The 20,935-nt window shown below is 42.9% G+C and overlaps 1 protein-coding gene across 3 annotated transcripts; it reads right to left on the bottom strand.

The window, feature by feature from the left end:
* Positions 1-832: 832 nt before the first annotated feature.
* Positions 833-9,690, bottom strand: LOC136466913 (zinc finger CCCH domain-containing protein 15-like). 3 transcript variants are annotated; one of them, XR_010761501.1, is made up of 3 exons: positions 8,744-9,690; positions 3,958-4,327; positions 833-1,102 (listed from the first exon to the last, which is right to left on the bottom strand). XR_010761501.1 is itself a non-coding variant. In XM_066465425.1 (2 exons), exons 1-2 carry the CDS (start codon positions 9,611-9,613, stop codon positions 4,214-4,216), a joined length of 984 nt encoding a protein of 327 aa, XP_066321522.1. In that variant the 5' UTR covers positions 9,614-9,690; the 3' UTR covers positions 3,698-4,213. The 3 variants fall into 3 exon arrangements, 1 of the variants encoding a protein (XP_066321522.1); XR_010761502.1 differs by having other exon boundaries at positions 4,111-4,327; XM_066465425.1 differs by lacking the exon at positions 833-1,102 and having other exon boundaries at positions 3,698-4,327.
* Between the last annotated feature and the right edge of the window lie 11,245 nt (positions 9,691-20,935).

Below are 20,935 nucleotides of genomic sequence, written 5' to 3'. Positions count from 1 at the left end.
CCTGAATATGTTGAAGTGCAGCTCCTGCATGCGCTGCACGGTCTCCATTGAATGTACTACTCTGATGTGACTCTTCAAGTCCAATTGAATGCGATGTGTCAGTATGCGCCACTGCATGCACTTTTTAAAGTGAGCATGTACTACTCGCCACTGCACTGCATGCACTTTTAAATGGCAGGAGGCTCGGTGCCAGAGTGACCGGCGCCGAGCCCCCTGGCAGACATTTTCACCATGCCCAGCAGCTTGCGCCAGAGACGCTGGCGCCTAGCTCGGCGCCAGCATCAATGGCGCCGAACTAAGGGTCCATTTTCTGAATTCTTTCCGCCAAGGATCTATTTATGAGAAACTTAAAAAAAAAAGGTCAAAATGTAAAAAATTCGGCATAATCCTGCTGCATCAGACCAGTGTCCCATATTTCCATGTACTGCCGCACAGGACGTGGACGCATCATCACGCATGGAAACAAGGCGGCAGCAGCCAAAGAGGCAAGACGAATGTCTCAGGCGACAAAACGGATGGTGCGTGTGGTATACCTTTCATCTGTCAGCAAAAGCAGATGGGGGACGAGGGGAAAGAAAGGCGTGACCAGAGAGGCACCAAGGCCAGCACGCTGGATGCGAAGCCTACCGGGAATTCTCAAAGCCAGGCTGCACGACACGATCGCTACTGTATCAAAGGTAAGATCTTCTGGTGCCCAGTAGCAAACAACACAGTGGCAGTCTAGCACTGTACCTTTGGAGCTCTGCCCATCGCTAGGTACCAAACCAACTGGCAGGCGACGAGACATGAACACAACAGCAAGTTGGACTAGCTGGGGGTAGGGACTAGGGACTGGATCTGAATGTGTTCATTCATGTAAGCGTTCAAAACTGGGTCCTGATCTACCTTTTCTTCTCATTTTTCTGATGGCGAAAATACCGGACCTTAGTTATCACACCAATCATCGTTGTACGACACAGATAAATTAGCAACGGTGTTTCGAGCTCTCCTACTCCTGCTGCTTCTTGTCTTGTGCCATCTTCTTGCGGATCTCCTGTGCAGCGTTGAAGATGCCCCCTGTAGGTTTGAGGCAGACGTGGCACTTCTTGTTCTTCGAGTGGTGCTGAAATATTGAAGAAGAAAAAAATTGTTAGTTCGGTCTACCACAGAGAACATGATAAAAAAAACTATAATGTACAAATATACAAGTCAGTCTCATCTCAAGGAAGCACAATAATTTGAGATCAGAACTAGCATTCAACCAAAAATAAAAACAAAAACAAAAACATGATCGACAGCTAATTTCACATATCCAATATCCAAATATTTCACATTACAGTTTGCGCAAGGGGTCTGGAACTCTCGATAAAGAAATCTTTCTGGAAGAGTCCAAACCTTCAACTCTAATCTGCACTAATACTACGGAATTCTCAACCTATCATTTATATCCTCAATCTTCAGTTCTACTCTAGCCTCATAAAATGGAGTTTAACAATAACAATGGCATCTGACTTATGTTTTGTAATAACAATGGCATCTATGGTTTCTGGTTCATATATCTTCTGCCAATAAGTTTTAATGCCACGCACACTTAACACAGTCCCACTCCATAGAGCTACAAAATACTCTGTTCTCTAAAAACTGAATCACACTAAACCTGGCATGCCTATTCCACAATCATTGTACTGGATGCCATGGAAACTAAAATTACAGTAACCTCAATACAAATTTTATAATAAGCAAATAGTTCTGCTCTCTAAAATAAAAAAGTAACAAATCCAAATTGTTTCACATCACCAACAAAACACATACTACGGTACATCTCAAATACACTCCACAATGCATTCATCACCCCCATGATGTACCCGCACAACCCCTCTAGATGGAGACTTCTGCACTTGGCCCTTGCAAGGTATATAAGATTCTCAAACCTTAATTATTTGTACCGTACGGTTGCTAGTTTGGTACCCCTTCTTCAATTAGTGTGCAACTGCTCAATTGGGATTTATATGAGTAAAAAACACAAGTGCATCCTAATAAACTTCCATGTGCTTTTTGTACAGGATTGATATAAGACAAAAGGATGAGGAGGTGACTCCTTAATGAGCAAAGGTTTTTTTCCGTAATGGTGAAAACAAAATATGTTTTGAAGTCTCTGTAAATGTATACCTCCTTCAATGTTCATACACCCTATTAGTTTCTAATAATATCACTCAGGCATGATTCAAATAAAATATCTCTATGTTGAAGTGTCACTTGACTTGGTCTGCACTTCAGAGACAGCAGATGGTTACAATTGGAGTTCCTCTGAACATGTGATTTGAGGGTTTAACAGTAGATCTCAATCAGCAAGACTATTCCTTTAATCCAAACATAAGAATGAGAGTAAAACATGGCTTTCTCATTCTGCAGAAATGCATAGGAAAGAGGCTTGGAGGCAGAGCACAAGTGGGGAACATTTAGATGGTAGCCATGATTGCCTGTGCCTCTTCTGATTCAGATGGATGGATTTAACTTGTCAAGTGACAGGTTAAGATTATTGGCAGTGGCTTCTTGCACAGCCAATTGGACCATCTGTCTTTAATGGAAAGGTGACCCAAAAGGTCTCAAGGCTTGCATTGTTGTCTAATCCAGCCAGCCTTTGCTTGTAAACTATAAGTCCTTCTATCCTTCTGCAACGAAAAGAGGTTACATAACCTTCCGTTTGAAAACAGATCACTGCTCCTTCCATACCCAAAACAATGTATGAGGCATTGTCCCAAACTAGGAAGAATTGACATCATGAGCAATTGTTATCAAATCGTGAAATCATCTAGTCGGCTTGACATGGGACCAACCAGGTGACTAATCACAATTAGTTGTCAACCAGCCTGTTTAGCCAGTTGGTCCTGGTCATCCATATAGCCGTCCTGTATATTCCAGGAACGTTGTACTATATAGTAGTACAACGCAAGCAGCAAGAGTCTAAAAGTACTAGGGCACAGATTCTTGTGTGATTGGATGGCCAGTTGGCTGTTTATCCACACTTGCACATACATCACAACCACACAGGTATATGTGTATGTAATCACTAAGCAGAAAGCAGCAGCAGAGCATGAGGCAAGAACAGCAGGAGCAGTAGGGCTAGAGCAGCAACAGTAGAGCTAGAGAATCAGTGGAGGAGCTCATTTTCATGTTGGAAGAAGGGACCCGATGGGCAGCGGTAGAATCTGGCACTGCTTCTGGCCTTCGGAACAGGATCCGACCTCCAGCAATGGTTGCGCCCAGCAGAGGCAGGCAGGCACCAGGCAGCAACGGGAGCCAATGGAGATCTGTGGAAGGGATCAGGGTCTGCTCAGGGCACCAGGTAGCAACAGGAGCCAATGGAGATCTGTGGAAGGGACAGGGCAGGGATGTGAACCAGCCCACAAGCTTCGGTGGCGGCAGCGGCAGCAGCTGCTGGAAAGCAAGTAAACCCAAACACGACAGACAACATCCTGCTCCTGGGCTGCTCTGAACAGTATATATTCTAAAACTTAATGGGCCAAATTACCAGCCTACCCGCCAACCGCAACCCAGTTGCTCAGGCAGCCAATACACAGCGTGAAAGCTAGTTGTTTTTCATCCTAATTGGATGGCTAATCGCGATTAAGCAACAATTAGTCAGACGACATGGAAACTGGTCAGACAAATTGAGTTGGTGGACATTATCAAAGTCATGGGACCGATCAGTCCAAGTAATCGTGATTAATCGGACGACTTGATAACACTGATCATGAGATCACTTGTGTGGATAGCTCAAAGCTAACTCACTGGACTCATGAAAATAATGAAGATCCACCACCTCTGGGAGTTCAAAAATGCGTCCCTTGAGTGCAGAAAGTGGAAGCTCATGTAGGTTGGTCTAATAAAGGCTGCACGACACGATCGCTACTGTATCAAAGGTAAGATCTACTGGTGCCCAGCAGCAAACAACACAGTGGCAGTCTAGCACTGTACCTTTGGAGCTCTGCCCATCGCTAGGGACCAAACCAACTGGCAGGCGACGAGACATGAACACAACAGCAAGTTGGACTAGCTGGGGGTAGGGACTAGGGACTGGATCTGAATGTGTTCATTCATGTAAGCGTTCAAAACTGGGTTCTGATCTACCTTTTCTTCTCATTTTTCTGATGGCGAAAATACCGGACTTCAGTTATCACACCAATCATCGTTGTACGACACAGCTAAATTAGCAACGGTGTTTCGAGCTCTCCTACTCCTGCTGCTTCTTGTCTTGTGCCATCTTCTTGCGGATCTCCTGTGCAGCGTTGAAGATGCCCCCTGTCGGTTTGAGGCAGACGTGGCACTTCTTGTTCTTCGAGTGGTGCTGAAATATTGAAGAAGAAAAAAATTGTTAAAGAGTTCGGTTACCACAGAGAACATGATAAAAAAAACTATAATGTACAAATATACAAGTCAGTCTCATCTCAAGGAAGCACAATAATTTGAGATCGGAACTAGCATTCAACCAAAAATAAAAACAAAAACAAAAACATGATCGACAGCTAATTTCACATATCCAATATCCAAATATTTCACATTACAGTTTGCGCAAGGGGTCTGGAACTCTCGATAAAGAAATCTTTGAAGAGTCCAAACCTTCAACTCTAATCTGCACTAATACTACGGAATTCTCAACCTATCATTTATATCCTCAATCTTCAGTTCTACTCTAGCCTCATAAAATGGAGTTTAACAATAACAATGGCATCTGACTTATGTTTTGTAATAACAATGGCATCTATGGTTTCTGGTTCATATATCTTCTGCCAATAAGTTTTATTGCCACACACACTTAACACAGTCCCACTCCATAGAGCTACAAAATACTCTGTTCTCTAAAAACTGAATCACACTAAACCTGGCATGCCTATTCCACAATCATTGTACTGGATGCCCTGGAAACTAAAATTACAGTAACCTCAATACAAATTTTATAATAAGCAAATAGTTCTGCTCTCTAAAATAAAAAACTAACAAATCCAAATTGTTTCACATCGCCAACAAAACACATACTACGGTACATCTCAAATACACTCCACAATGCATTCATCACCCCCATGATGTACCCACACAACCCCTCTAGATGGAGACTTCTGCACTTGGCCCTTGCAAGGTATATAAGATTCTCAAACCTTAATTATTTGTACCGTATGGTTGCTAGTTTGGTACCCCTTCTTCTTCAATTAGTGTGCAACTGCTCAATTGGGATTTATATGAGTAAAAAACACAAGTGCATCCTAATAAACTTCCATGTGCTTTTTGTACAGGATCGATATAAGACAAAAGGATGAGGAGGTGACTCCTTAATGGGCAAAGGTTTTTTTCCGTAATGGTGAAAACAAAATATGTTTGAAGTCTCTGTAAATGTATACCTCCTTCAATGTTCATACACCCTATTCTGTTTAGTTTCTAATAATATCACTCAGGCATGATTCAAATAAAATATCTCTATGTTGAAGTGTCACTTGACTTGGTCTGCACTTCAGAGACAGCAGATGGTTACAATTGGAGTTCCTCTGAACATGTGATTTGAGGGTTTAACAGTAGATCTCAATCAGCAAGACTATTCCTTTAATCCAAACATAAGAATGAGAGTAAAACATGGCTTTCTCATTCTGCAGAAATGCATAGGAAAGAGGCTTGGAGGCAGAGCACAAGTGGGCAACATTTAGATGGTAGCCATGATTGCCTGTGCCTCTTCTGATTCAGATGGATGGATTTAACTTGTCAAATGACAGGTTAAGATTATTGGCAGTGGCTTCTTGCACAGCCAATTGGACCATCTGTCTTTAATGGAAAGGTGACCTAAAAGGTCTCAAGGCTTGCATTGTTGTCTAATCCAGCCAGCCTTTGCTTGTAAACTATAAGTCCTTCTATCCTTCTGCAACGAAAAGAGGTTACATAACCTTCCGTTTGAAAACAGATCACTGCTCCTTCCATACCCAAAACAATGTATGAGGCATTGTCCCAAACTAGGAAGAATTGCCATCATGAGCTTGTTATCAAATCGTGAAATCATCTAGTCGGCTTGACATGGGACCAACCAGGTGACTAATCACAATTAGTTGTCAACCAGCCTGTTTAGCCAGTTGGTCCTGGTCATCCATATAGCCGTCCTGTATATTCCAGGAACGTTGTACTATATAGTAGTACAATGCAAGCAGCAAGAGTCTATAAGTACTAGGGCACAGATTCTTGTGTGATTGGATGGCCAGTTGGCTGTTTATCCACACTTGCACATACATCACAACCACACAGGTATACGTGTATGTAATCACTAAGCAGAAAGCAGCAGCAGAGCATGAGGCAAGAACAGCAGGAGCAGTAGAGCTAGAGCAGCAACAGTAGAGCTAGAGAATCAGTGGAGGAGCTCATTTTCATGTTGGAAGAAGGGACCCGATGAGCAGCGGTAGAATCTGGCACTGCTTCTGGCCTTCGGGACAGGATCCGACCTCCAGCGATGGTTGCGCCCAGCAGAGGCAGGCAGGCACCAGGCAGCAACGGGAGCCAATGGAGATCTGTGGAAGGGATCAGGGTCTGCTCAGGGCACCAGGTAGCAACAGGAGCCAATGGAGATCTGTGGAAGGGATCAGGGTCTGGTCAGGGCAGGGATGTGAACCAGCCCACAAGCTTCGGTGGCGGCAGCGGCAGCAGCTGCTGGAAAGCAAGTAAACCCAAACACGACAGACAACATCCTGCTCCTGGGCTGCTCTGAACAGTATATATTCTAAAACCTAATGGGCCAAATTGCCAGCCTACCCGCCAACCGCAACCCAGTTGCTCAGGCAGCCAATACACAGCGTGAAAGCTAGTTGGTTTCCATCCTAATTGGATGGCTAATCACGATTAAGCAACAATTAGTCAGACGACATGGAAACTGGTCAGACAAATCGAGTTGGTGGACATAATCAAAGTCATGGGACCGATCAGTCCAAGTAATCGTGATTAATCGGACGACTTGATAACACTGATCATGAGATCACTTGTGTGGATAGCTCAAAGCTAACTCACTGGACTCATGAAAATAATGAAGATCCACCACCTCTGGGAGTTCAAAAATGCGTCCCTTGAGTGCACAAAGTGGAAGCTCATGTAGGTTGGTCTAATAAAGGCTGCTCCTCCAGATGAAATAGGATTCCTACTTGTGTTCAGAAGGACCACAGTAAGAGAATAAGCGGAACAAAGAGATGGACATCTCTAGGCAGTTTATTTTTAAAGTTGATAAAGCTGCTTACATTTTAAGTATTAAGGGACATGTTTCTAGATTCATGCTATCCTTGTTCTCTGGCAGTAAAGAAGCAGAGTTCGCCGTGCAGAGGCTTTCATCTGCATGAAGTAATAGTCTCAGTTGAGAAATCAGAAGTGGATAGGATTGTCATGAAAAGTAGGGAGGGGGAAAATCCCATACAAAGGGCAATGTCAACTAATCTTATCAATTCCATTCCAATACCAGACGAAACAGGCAGTATATCTCGTTCTGCCACCTAAACTGGCACAGAAGAGACATCACCCAGTACCGGCCCTAATCAGTACCGGCCCTAATCTCAGTCGATTCCGGCTAATCCAGTCAATCTCACCCATTCTGGACGGTATTCAGCAGACCATCTGTCCCGGTACAGTCCACACATGACCAAGCAGAGGCTGAAGATCACGAGAGCTTTCGCCAATGGTAAGAAATCAAGAAAGAGGGATCCATTGAGTAGGAATTAGGAAGATATCAAGAATCTTTGTTTATTCGATCACGAATATTGATCAAGAAACATCTAATTTAAGATCTGAAAAAGAACAAGAAATTACATATGAAGGAAAAGGAACTACATCAAGGCATTGGCATCAGTGAGCTTTCGTGGTATATAGACATTGAAAGCAAAGAACGGTGTGATGGGATAGCAGCTAGACAGCGCATCCAGCCAGGCATTGGCCGCGCGGGCAGAAGCCAAGCAGCAGTCACACCTGCTGCGGTGGCACAGCCTCAGCTGTTTCTCTGGGTACAATGAACAAGTGGATAAGGCAACAAGGAAAGGATCGATGCATTATTAGCTTCTTGCATTTACAGTTGCTTTTGCTTGCCTGCTTCATGGACCAGCTACAATGCTATCTACTGGGCCCATGTTGGTGGCAATGGTCAGGCCCTGGAGTCCTGGACTGATTCAGAACGCAAAAGGCTCACTAGTGCATATAAATGTTTACTAATTTGTAAATACATATAACACTGAAATGGACCTGTACTGACACGTTCTGTTCCCAGAGGAAACCGGAATGACATCCAGAACAGAATTGACAAATATTATGGTTTCAAAAGTTCAATCTGGCAGGAGTAACAACTTGCTGGAATCATGTGCAGAAGTGTGAAGAAGCAAAGGGTGCTATTTGGTGGAACATCCAGTACACCAAATAGCAATGATCAATCCATAGAGAGTGGTTTGATGATGAAGCAGATTATACCTTATAAAAGATTTATCTTCACTATATCCTTGAAAGTTGCTTAAATTTGTGAAAGTAATTCATATACTCGTACAATCCACAATCCATTGTGTGATTCTCATCCTGTGAAAACATCTCCTATTGACTATTGTCTTAAGTAAATTCAGTTTCAGCTCAACTAAATGTTGAGTCTCAAAAAGTTTCTTGTCCAGAATCATTGGGACCACAAACTATTAGCCTACCCAAGCAAGCAGGTGGATAACCAGATCTTCTACAGATGGAAATCATACAAGAAGCAAACCAAACTGATTCATACCTTCAAAGCGCAATGTTCACAAAAGTAGTGCTTGCATTTGGTGACCACTGGATCAACGAATGGCTGCCGGCAAATGAAGCAGGCAAAGGGCAGCGCCTCATCATCATCCTCGTCCTCATCTGCTGCCTCATCATCACTCCCATCCCCACCAGCCATGGCAATGCGCCGCTTGCGGGCCTTCTCCGCCTCCTCATATTCCTTCTCGAGCTGCCACCCGGACTTGTAATCCCCTCGGTCGTGCATGAACTTGCAGGAATCGCCGTAACCACAATACCCCGTCTCCTTGTAGTCCTTGCAGATGTCGGGCTGGTAGTCGAACCGCTGGGAGACGCGAATGTGCGCGGCCGCCCGGAGCGGGCCGTGCGAACCGCCGGCCTTCTCACTAGACACAGTGTGCTCCCGCCGGAACCCAGCCTTGTAGTCCGTGTAGCCGTGGATCCCCTTGTACACCTCCCCGGAGGCGGAGGCGGAGGCACCGGAGGGATTCTTCTTGAGGAACTCCTCGGCCTGCTTGAGCTGTCTCTCGCGGATGGCGCGCGGGTCGCGGTCGAACTCCGTCTCCGTCTCGAGCACGGCGGTTGCGCGGCTGTCCGTGGACTGTATCGTCCGGGACGACTCGTACTGGAACCGCCGCGGCTCGGAGGAGTCGTCGGCGGTGGAGAAAACGAGCTTGCCAGCGGTTGAGGACGGCGGCCCCTTCTTGGAGCGCGCAGCCGCGAGGGCGCCGCTGCCGCCGCCGTCGTCGTCGTCATCAGATCCCGCGGGCGCGGCGGGGCGCTTCCGCATGTTCTTGGGTGGTTTCCTCACGAAAGTGCACACCGGCGCCGACCCACCGCCGGCCCCCGGCTCGCCGCTGCCGCCGTCGGCCATCGATTTGGTAGGGTTTGGATCGAAGATGCGGGAGGGATTGGCCCCGTAGTCCTGTCCGTTCCTGATAAGTGCACCCGTCGCTCCAACGCGTGTTGGAAAAAGCAAAGCCGAGCCAGGTCGGTTTGGTAATCGTAGCCCGTTTCGATACAGGTACTCGTGGGCCGGGCCTAACCACCCTACATGTCAGACTCTCCACCTGTTTACTTTGCTTGGATCCCACGTCCGACTAGTCAGCAGTCAGCAGCGCACCGACCACCCCAGTTCTGTTCTATTATTATTTTTTCCCTACGGGTATAATTTCTTTTAAACTGAATCTCCATAATCAAGGACTTCGTATCGGATACGAACATGTGGATTCAGTCTTTATATCGGAATCGGGTAGGACACGGACTCATGAGCTCCGAGTAGAGGATGAATCATATGGGACGTGGACACATGAACATAGATGATCGATGATGTTACAGTCTTTTTTAGATGTATATAATTGGACCCAGTAGTGCTACAGCCCGATTTCATTACTAAAATAGACCTTTAGTCATTGTAAGGGGCTACAAAGGCCCATCTCACCTGCATGTTTTAGTCCATTATAAGAAATATTTTCCTCTTTCATTCATTTTTCAATTTGAAAAAATTCTATTTTTAAAATTCTCTTATTGTTTCTATTTATTTTACTCTAATTAAATATTTCATTTATTTCTAATTTATTTTTTATTTATTTTTCTATAGTCCACAACTTGTTCTATAATGTATTATGAATTGTTTTCATAGTAATTTTAAGATGTTTCATTATGTGTTTTAGATTGTTTTTGCAATTATTCTTGTTCCATACATTTGTGTATTTGCAATGTTCCCATAATACATGTGAAATGTTCATTGGATGATTCTGGTTGTTCATCTAGTATCTATATGATGCTCCATGATGTATTTTTGATGGTTCACGAAGCACCCACGAGATATTACAGTATTGCTATGGGATTTTTTTCTCATTTTTTCCACAATTATGTGGTTTCTTCTTTTTTTCTCTTTCCTTTATATTTTGTTTTCTTTTTTATTTTGGTTATTTTTTATTTTATTTCATAGCATATTCTCATGCATCCTTGGGTTTTTTAATATTCACTTGAACTATTTTTTATATAATATAATGCAACTGTTCTCATAGTATTTACAAGGAGTTTTCTGAATTATCGTTATAGTATTTGTAGGATGCTTCTCGATGTATTAAGGATTGTTCTCATATTATTCTTGAAATATTCCATGATGTATTCTGAATTTTTCACAAAGTATTAATGTTAGATGCATGGTGTATTTATAGCATTTCTATAGTACTCATGGCATGTCACATGTGCATTATGGGTTGTTCAATCCATGGAATGTTCCACGATGTATTTTTGATTGTTGACATAGTATTCATGAGATATTCTATGGTGTATTTTAAGTTGTCCGCGTAGTATCCATGGAATGTTTTTTCTTTTTTATTTTCTTCTATTACATGGCTTTTTATTTTTCTTTTTTCTTCTCTCTTTTCTTTATGTTTTGTTTTCTATTAATTTTGGCTAATATTTTTCTTTTATTTCATATTATATGTTTATTGTATCCATGAATTTTTTTTTATATTCATTTTCTACAATATAGTACATAGTAATTATAAGGTGTATTCTTGTTTATCGTTATACTAGTATTCATGTGATGTTACATGATGTATTACAGGTTGTTTCTCTAGTATTCTTAAGGTTTTTCCCCAAATTATTCAAGTTCCATATATTGTGTGTTTTGTAATGTTTCTATAATACCCGGGAGATGTTCCATGGTATATTTTCTGTTGCTCACGTAGTATCCATGGGATGTTCCATGATATATTTTTTATTGTTCATATAGTAATAATGAGATGTTATGTGGTGCAATTAGGTTGTTCATTGGTATCCATGGTATGTTCTTTGTTTCTACTATTATACACGAATATTATGAATAAAATTCATCTAAAACTAGATTTTCTTATTTTCCTCTGTCTAAAAACATGTCTTTTGTATTTTTGTATATATCTCATAGCATTTTTGTATCTATAATATTTCGGTAATATCTACTTGAACTATTTTTCTATAATTTAATAAGGTTGTTCTCACAATATTTATGATGTGTAATTTAAATTATCTCTATATTATTTTTATATTATTGATGAGATATTACATGGTGTATTCTAAACTATTCATATAATATTTTTGAAATTTTTTATATTCATATAATGTTTTTAAGATTTTTCATGATGTATTATGGATTTTCCAAAGTAACCATGTTATATACAAGGTGTATTTGCAATGTTTGTCATAGTGTTCAAACGATACATATAAGATGTTACATGATGTACTAGCAAGCATGTCCGTGTACAATTTCTTGCGCGACAATTTGATAGTGGCAATGAATAAATACAAAATTCAACTTAAAACAATGCAAATTTATAAGTTTGCTCGACAACTTTTTCTAACAGCGTCGTCATATATACAACCAAAATATGTAACCTCATTGCAACACACGAACAATTTTGTCAGTTCAAATAACATCCAAAATCCATGTAGAGCTAAATCTATATTTTATGCCTAATATTAAAAAAAGGGAAAATTTCTCTTACGTGATTTTTGTGCGTCAGCCATCTCACTGCACCTCACTCCTCTTTGCATCTCACTATAAATATTAATATTTTCAAAGTTAACAACGTTTGACTTCTCAAGAAAAGAGAAAATTTATTTTGTGATAGAGGAAGTATTTGTTTAGGTGTCTCAATAAGTTCTCCCGATAATATAGGGTGTGTTCGGTTACATGGGCTAGCCTTGCCTAGCTTAAGGCTAGTCTAAGTTTGGCTCCAGCAACACAATCTGTCGTTGTTTGGTTCGCCTGTATAGAAAACTCCAACAGCTATGCTATTCTTGTTTTGTAGGTTGTTTTAGAATTTGTATAGCAAAATGTAGACTCCAAAAGATATGTTATCTGGTTTTGTAAAATAGAAAATTAGCTATCCCTTAATGAGAAATAGCAAGGCTGTTGCACAAACCTCTTCTTTTCTTGAAGAGTTTTCTATTTTATAGCTAAACTATGAAATTTGGCTAGTAATTTTAACCAAACAGTTGGAGTTGCTCTAAGCTAAGCCTGCATAGCAAATCTGTTGTTTGGTTGCCTGGCTAGTAAGAGCAAGAGGATGGCGGCGAGCCTCCACTTCTCTAGTGAGCGGCCTCCCTCCCACCTCTCTCCTCTCCTCCCTCTCATCCTGGGCGAGTACGAGCCTCCTCTTCTTCTCCCTAGCGGATGGCAGCGGCGTGGGCACGTCTCCCGTGAAAGGATCAAGAAGCCCAAGAGAGAGGTGAATTGGGCTAATCTAAAATTTCTCGCAACAATTAAGTTCTACCGCTTAGCCTATTTCACCCCTTATGCCTAATAGTGCTCTCTATTTGTTCTACCGCATAAAAATTTTACACCCTAAATTCCAACTCTATTTTAGCATGGTAATTCTAAGAATACAAAGATACAAAGTAAATGCTAGAATATAAATGCTCAAAGTAAAGAGAGGGAAAGGAACACGATGATGTTTTCCTGAGGTATCAGAGAGTCGCCACTCTCCACTAGTCCTCGTTGGAGTAGCCGCACAAGGGTGTAGCTCTCCCTCAATCCATGTAAGAACCGAGTGCTCTCTATGGTCTGATTCTTTGTCTCTCCGATGTGGTGAATCGCTCACAACTGTTCACAAAGACGAGTTGGGTCATCCATAATCACCACCGGATGATTGCTAAGCTTCCAATCACCACTGAGCCGTTTAGGTGATGGCGATCACCAAGAGTAATAAGCACAAACTCTCACTTAACCATGAAAGCCTAATGAGAAAGGTAGATGCACACTTGCTACTACCTATGCACTAATGAGGTCCTTAATCTTTGATTAACAAATCTCAATCACCCTACTAGGCTCTTGCACTCCCTTGAACTCCAAATGGTTGCCTCAACTGATCAAATGAGCAAGAGAGCCAGAATGGACAAGTTGGGGAAGTATAAGTACTCCCACACAAGCCACTAGCCATTGGTGTAAAAAACATCTTTCTGCTGTTGAAAGCCCTAGTTTGGTTTTGGTGAATTGATAAAACCTAAGTGCTAACCTAGCTTATCAAAGTAATTATGAGATAGGTAGCCCTACTCCAAGTGATGAAGCAAATGAAGATCATGATATGATGATGGTGATGGCATGGTGATAATCAAATGCTTGGACTTAGAAAAGAAGAAAGAAAAACAAAAAGCTCAAGGCAAAGGTGAAACTTTATAGGAGCTTTTTTGTTTTGGTGGTCGAGACACTTAGTGAGTGTGATCACATTTAGGATTGATAGCCGTACTATTAAGAGGGTGAAACTCATATCAAAATGCGGTTATCAAAGTGCCACTAGATGCTAACTCATTGCATATGCATTTAGGATCTAGTGGAGTGCTAACGCCCTTGAAAACATTTGTGAAAATATGCTAACACATGTGCACAAGGTGATATACTTGGTGGTTGGCACATTTGAGCAAGGGTAAAGATGGTAGAATTGAAAAGGAGTTCAATGCACCGGTCACGAGGTGACCAGACGTGTCCGGTATCTTCCCATCGTGATCGAACACGTCCGATATCCATACCGAACGCGTCCGGTATTTTGGTTAGGCACGGCAGTGTTGACCGGACTCTGGGTCATAGCAGTGACCAGACGTAGAGTAATCACTATTTAGCATCCGGTTGAGGTGACATGGGGCATGGGTGTTGGTCCAGAGAGGACTAGACATAGGTGTGCATCTAGTCGGCCACACCGGACGCGTTCGGTCACAGTTGAGCGGCTCTGGGAGCTCTTTGGACTGGTATCGTGAGCCGTTTATTTCACCTACCGCGGCCTGCTCTGTCCTTACGTCCACTGCTAAGGGGAGCACATGGCTCTGCTCCTGTCCATGTCCTTGCTATGTTGCCTGTCTACAGCCTCGTGCGCCATTAAGCCATGATCGAGTTGCTATCCTCGCCTCTGCTCTCTTTCACTCTCTCGGCCTCTGCCTCTGCTTGCCTCTATCTACCTCTGCTTGTCTCTACCGAGCCAAGCACCCACTGTGGTTGCGCCCACCGTCGCTCAGCCTTCACATGTGCACGCAAGCACGCGTGAGCCCCACGGCCCGCACTAGACAACAGCCCCACAACACTGCCCCTCCTGAATGCCTCAACTGGACTGCCCTGCTGCTGATGCCCGCCGTGAGGCTTGAGCTCGCCACCTCTCGATGCCTTTCCACGCTCGACCACCTGCCTCACCGCCTTTGCCTCGCTCTCCTCGGTGTCCCACACGTGCTCGTTGGCCTTCATCGTGCTAGCGAGCCGCCGTGTACCGCGCCACCGCAATGTGCGCGTGTGGCCAAACTGTGCCCCTTTGGAGCTGTGCGAGTCCGGTGATGCTCTAGCGCCTCTCATCGGCTCGTGCCATCGCCAGCATCTCCACTGCCGCCAGCCGGTTCATCCATGCCCTGCTGTGGCCAGCCATCTTTCTTGGTCGGGTCTGGCATGCCGCCTCTCCTGTTGTTACTACGTGTGGCCACTGTGCTGTGCCCCGTCTCGGTCCATGCCATGATCAGGCTCGGATCCGATTGTTGTCCGCGCACCTCCCCGCGCTGCTCCATCTCCGTTGTAGCACCCACAGCACCCTACCGTGGCCACACCATCATCGCCGAAGTGGCTGCCCGCATGGGTGCATGGCCAGGGTGCTTCGGGCCACCCTTGGCCATGTCGCCAACACCCATGGGAGCGGCAGACACCCTCGCTGCCCCTGCGCACCGCCTCCATCGTCGTCGGCCACCCACCGTGCTGAATCGACCATTGACCAATTCCCCTGCCATGCTTTGTTGTGAGGAGGAAGAGAAGGACCGTGGGGTAAGAATAGATTTTTTCTAGGGTCCCCAATGTGAATCTCTTGACTCAAGTAAATAGTGCCAAATAGTGTCTTTGAACCACGTGTGGAAATAGTAAGAGTACAGGGGCCTCGGTGCAAATTGGTGCCGCCACCACTTGGCTCCCCACCGTGGGCCGCCCTGCTCGCACTAGGCTGTGGTCTGCCTACCCGCCTGGGCCGCCCGCGCCTGTTACCACCGGGCCTCGCTAGTAGGCCACGTGCGCCTGTGGGCCAAGCCATGCTACCGGTCTACCATCGCGCCTATGCCGCGCATGGGCTGAGCTGGGCCAGGATTGGCCCAAGCGGTCCTATTCCTTTTCTTAGTCTTTTTCTTTTTCTACCAAAATCAGGATCTTACAAAATTTATAGTAAATCATAGAAAAATCATAAAAATGCCAAACTAATTTTGTTAAGTTTCTAAAATCATGATCTATCTAATAGTGTATTTCGTTCGCATAGGTTCTATATGTTTTTAGGGTTTGCTGTAATTGTTTTAACATGCTTAACATTGTTAAGACATAAACTTATGGGAATTTTTGTGATAAAACAGTGATAGTGTTGACTCTAAAAATTTTATAGTAAATTCCTAATATTATTGGCTACTCACTGTAATTTTTGTAGCTCCAGAATAATTAGTTTGCTAGATAGATAATGATACCCTATTTCGAATAAAGATTAAATCGATAGAATGAAATAAAGAAACACCTTGGAATTATATAACTAAAACACTTGTTGGGAAATGACACCTTTCTCGACGATGTTGATACATAGATTAGTACGTTAGTCCTTAGAGCTAGCTTGTTAGTTTGTAGTATGTACTCTGTTTTAAGAGTTGTTGTTGCCTTGATTAATTAACTGTCGCATCATCTCTGCATCGCATTGCATACCATAATAGGGGCGATGATGGATCGCGGAGTCACCGGGAGTTGCTGGTGAGATGGTACTTTTGGAGATCGTGTCACTAAGATGGAATACTAACTTTTGGTTATATGTTACCCAGGCAAGACCCGGTGCATAACCCCTACTTTTTTGCACTTTATAATATGTTTGTGCTTTAAGTTTTAAGGAGTTGAATGAAACCCACTTGCATATGTATATATTCATCCTATGAGTCTTACTAGTTTGGTAGGACCGTGTAGATTGCTATGCTATAGGACTTTGGTAGAAGTCGAGTGATTGGTTGTCACTCGCGAGAGATAGGAAATATATTATTGTTGTTACTATATTATTATCACCTGGAATATATATGAATGATAATTGGAGACCGGGCGGAATGGTACTTTGGATCTGGACTTGGTTTGGCAGTCGAGTGAGGCTCAGATTGCATTTGTTCTGCTTGTGTCGGTTAAGGACCAGCCGTTGCATTGAGTTCTAGGCAGGTTACAGACTTATTATTCTAAACACATACTTGTGTATGGGCTCAGGGAAGGCTTGTTGCTCTCTTATCATGGGTTTTGGCTCTTTCTGGACCCATTGATTGGAGGCGGGGATGATGGAGGTCTAAGCACCGCACTGAGTTTGGGACTTAGGAGCGGGGGCTTGGAGTCCAAGTTTAGACGGGGACCTAGACAACATGACAAGAGAGTGGTGGATTTGATGAGCACATCACTACTTCATTGCATACAAGCCAAGGAGAGGAGGAGGTCCAGCATGGGCGTCCAATTCATCTTTTTCATGGTGGAAGTCCAGTCCAACTCAAGTTCGAGTCTAGCTCGGGCTCTAGGACCAGTCTGCCTTAAACTGGTCACCTAGGACGCATCCGGACTCTGTTTTCGACGATCCATATATGGTTGGAAAGATAATTTGATAAGGAAGCCAATCAAAGTGGTTTCACGTCAAAAGACTTTCGAAATCAATAGAAATCATCGAAACAAGTTAGCATCCAGAATCTACCAGGGTGCTGCGACACCGTCTTTTGGTCCGTTGGACCGTGTATCGTGTTTGGGCCCATTAGGGGCGCGTCTAGGGGGGTGATGCCCAAGACTTTATAAATAGCAGCCGTCGCTCTCCTTAGGGTTTGGGTTTTATTTAGTTCTTGATTTCCTCGTAAAACATACGTCGTTTTGCTGCAACTATCGCCGCCAAGGCCGCTTGCTGTGAACTAGGGCCCCAGTTCTTGATCTTGTTCGTCTATGGCGATTAGCCCTTTCAAATAAAGATTTGAACTCTTTCTCATTATCATAAGCCTCATATTTATTTGTAATTTCAGATTGCGTTTATCTTTATCTCGTTCTTGCTTGTGTTCTTGATTTGCTTGTAGGAAAGCCTTCTCAGCGAGGTTAATCGCGTCCGCGTGGTTGATAACCAACGGAGCAGTGGTGTAATGGTTGCGGGGGTCCGAATCAATCTTGGTTCGAAGCCTAGATCGTGAACGTCGAGTCTTCACCAATCGATGCTATCATACCTATCGAAAGATCGAGCCTAGTCTACATCAAGTGGTATTAGAGACCTTGTTGCCCGTTAGGTATAACTTTGTTTTCCCCTTTAGATTGTTATTGTTTTTACATTACCTATAGTCCACAAAAAGCAAAAAAAATACACCGCCATATATTTCCTGTCCTATAGCCTCATTGTGCCATGCAATTTCGTCTCTGTTTCACGTTGTTGAGTTTATGCCCTAGGTTAAGTTTTGGTTGCTGATTTTAGATCGTTTTTAGTCCAGTTTGTGTTTTCCCCTTTGTTTTTCATCATAATCCGTGAACATCTCCAAGTCTTGTTGAGTTTCCTTTGTATCCATCAAACCCTAGTCCACGCCATCTTATTTGTTACACTTGTCTTCACTGTTTCTATCAAATCCTTGCTGCCGTGACCAATTTTGCGCGCATTATTCCCATTTTGTCCTCTAATTCGGAGTGCGTTCGTAAAATTGGTCTAGTTTTCGCATACGAACTCGGATTTCGACGTTCTATATATCAAAATCGATTAGAAAAAAAATTTAGATCTGTCCATCCCCTAACTTGTTAGGGTCGGAGATTTTTATTTTGGTCAAAAAGTGGTCACAAGATCCTCTTTTTGTGGTCACAAGGTTTTTGTCGATTTCGAGCACGTCTTCTGGAAATTCCACAGGCCACGTCTTTCACTTGTTTAAGCTCATATTTTCTGTAGTTACTTCTTTTATGCTCCTAAGTGAAGAAAAAATATCAAAAAAATAAAAAGAAAAAGTCGAAATTTCTCAAAAAAAACAACGACAGTCCAAAAAAATAGTAAAAAGAGAGGGGCAAAAGTGGAACAATTTCTACAGGAGCATATAGAGAGCGCCATTTGAGTTGTGTTTGCGTGTGTTGATTTCTACCTTATTCCTAATCATATTCTTGCTGTTCACATCACTTGATACGTCTAGTACTTGGAACGTGAGTAGGCCAGCAACTAAGATAAGTACTTGGGATACTTATTCAGCTTTGCTATTCAGTTGCGAATTTTGCTATTCCTTGCTACTATATTGTGCCTGTCCAAGCTCCACTTTCTTCTAACCAAGTACAGGTTTGCCTTGCAACTATTACACTCAAGCTACAACGGTATCACAGTCACCGATCGATTGCACCGCCTGTTGCTCTAGTAAGAACACTTGTAAGACCGTGGTAAGACATTTGAGAGTTGAGTGTCTTATTTTTCCTTGTCCATAATCTAAGTAGTTGGTAGGGATAATATTATTTGTGTTGTCTTTTCCTTTCTACTAACCATGTCAGGAAAAGCCAAAGGCAGAGGCTAAGGAAACGAGGACGCACCCATAGATTTCAATGACTGTGTTTCTAAGAATGAGCTTTGTGCTATTCTTGATGACAAGTTCAATGAGATCCTTCAACAAATCACCAATTTGGCCGAGAGGATTGAAGATGTTGAACAACGACATCCTGAACCATGTCCTGAAGAAGATGATGATCTCTCTAAGGAGGACGATGGCGACGCAGAGGCTAAAGCCGAAGCTCAACGACGTGCTAAGGATGCACGTAATCGTAATCGGTTGAACTTTAACCAACGCGGTATGGGAGGTAACAACCAAGGTAATAATGATCCTTTCTCTAAAACCATGTTTAAGATACCTCCTTTTTCTGGTTCTACTGATCCTGAAGCATATTTAGATTGGGAGATGGCTGTAGATAAAAAATTTAGCTCCCATCAAGTACCTGAAGAATATAGAGTTAGACTTGCTACTAGTGAGTTTACTAGTTTTGCTCTTTTCTGGTGAAATGATATTTGCAATAATGCTAACGCTAATGCTCAAATACCTCAAACCTAGACTATACTTAAACGACGAATGAAATCGAGATTTGTTCCTCCATACTATCAGCGTGATCTGCGATTAAAACTATAACGTTTAAATCAAGGTAGTAAAACTGTTGAGGAATATTATTAGGAGCTTTTAATTGGTCTAGCACGTAGTAATATATAAGCGGATGAAATGGATAAGTGTTCTAGATTTTTTGGAGGTTTGCGTCGTGAATACAGGATGTTCTTGACTATAAAGAATGGACTAGATTTTCCTAATTATATCATTATGCTATTAAAGCTGAAAGAGAAGCACAGAGACAACAACCTAGGCGATCCACGACTCCATCTATGACTCCATCCATTCCTTCATGTCCAACCAAGGTGAGTAAATTTTCTAATGTGCAGACACCACCAGCGCCTGTAAAGAAGAGTTCTCCTATCACACCTTCTTCTAGTGGATCTGCTACACCTTCCTCTAGCAGCTCTTCTAAAGTTGTGTGCCACCGCTGCAAGGGCATGGGACATATTGCTAAAGAATGCCCTAGAAAACGTGCATATATTGCTACTGATGATGGTGGGTATGCTAGTGCTAGTGATGAAGAGAATGAATTTGCACTTGCAACTGATCTTTATGCAGATAAATTTGTGGATAGTGCTAAAGATCCTGATGAGGTAATTGATAGTGTGGCATGCACTGCAGACTACAAATCAATCCTTGTTTAGCGTGTTTTGAGTACACAAGTTGAGCCAGTAGACAAGCTACAACGCCATAATTTGTTTCAAATGTTCTTCATTGTCAATAATTTCCGTGTTCGTGCTATAATTGATGGAGGGAGCAGCAATAACTTGGTAAGTTCTGAGCTTGTCAAGACTCTTGGTTTATCTACACATGTTCTTTCACATTCATACCATGTTCAGTGGTTCAACAATAGTGGTAAGGCAAAGGTAACACAATCTGCTCGTGTGCATTTTTCTATCGGGTCATACCATGATTATGCTGATTTTGATGTCATGCCTATGCAAGCTTGTTCACTTTTGTTAGGCCACCCTTGGCAATATGATAATAATGTTGTACATCATGGTAGGCAAAATAGATATACTTTTATGTTTAAAGGAAAGACCATTGCTTTACTTCCTTTAACACCTGCTGAAATTGTGCGATATGAAAAGGAACTTGCTGAAAA

Source organism: Miscanthus floridulus, chromosome 7, assembly GCF_019320115.1.
Source record: "Miscanthus floridulus cultivar M001 chromosome 7, ASM1932011v1, whole genome shotgun sequence".
In the NCBI taxonomy this organism is placed as follows: Eukaryota; Viridiplantae; Streptophyta; class Magnoliopsida; order Poales; family Poaceae; genus Miscanthus; species Miscanthus floridulus.
This window is presented reverse-complemented; position numbering and strand designations above follow the sequence as displayed.

What these genes read in the sequence shown, in the direction of transcription:
- LOC136466913 (XM_066465425.1), bottom strand. Translation starts at nt 9,613, where the DNA reads ATGGCCGACGGCGGCAGCGGCGAGCCGGGGGCCGGCGGTGGGTCGGCG. An exon ending in GTGAACATTGCGCTTTGAAG is followed by an intron (nt 4,328 to 8,743) that starts GTATGAATCAGT and finishes TCAATATTTCAG; the next exon opens with CACCACTCGAAGAACAAGAA.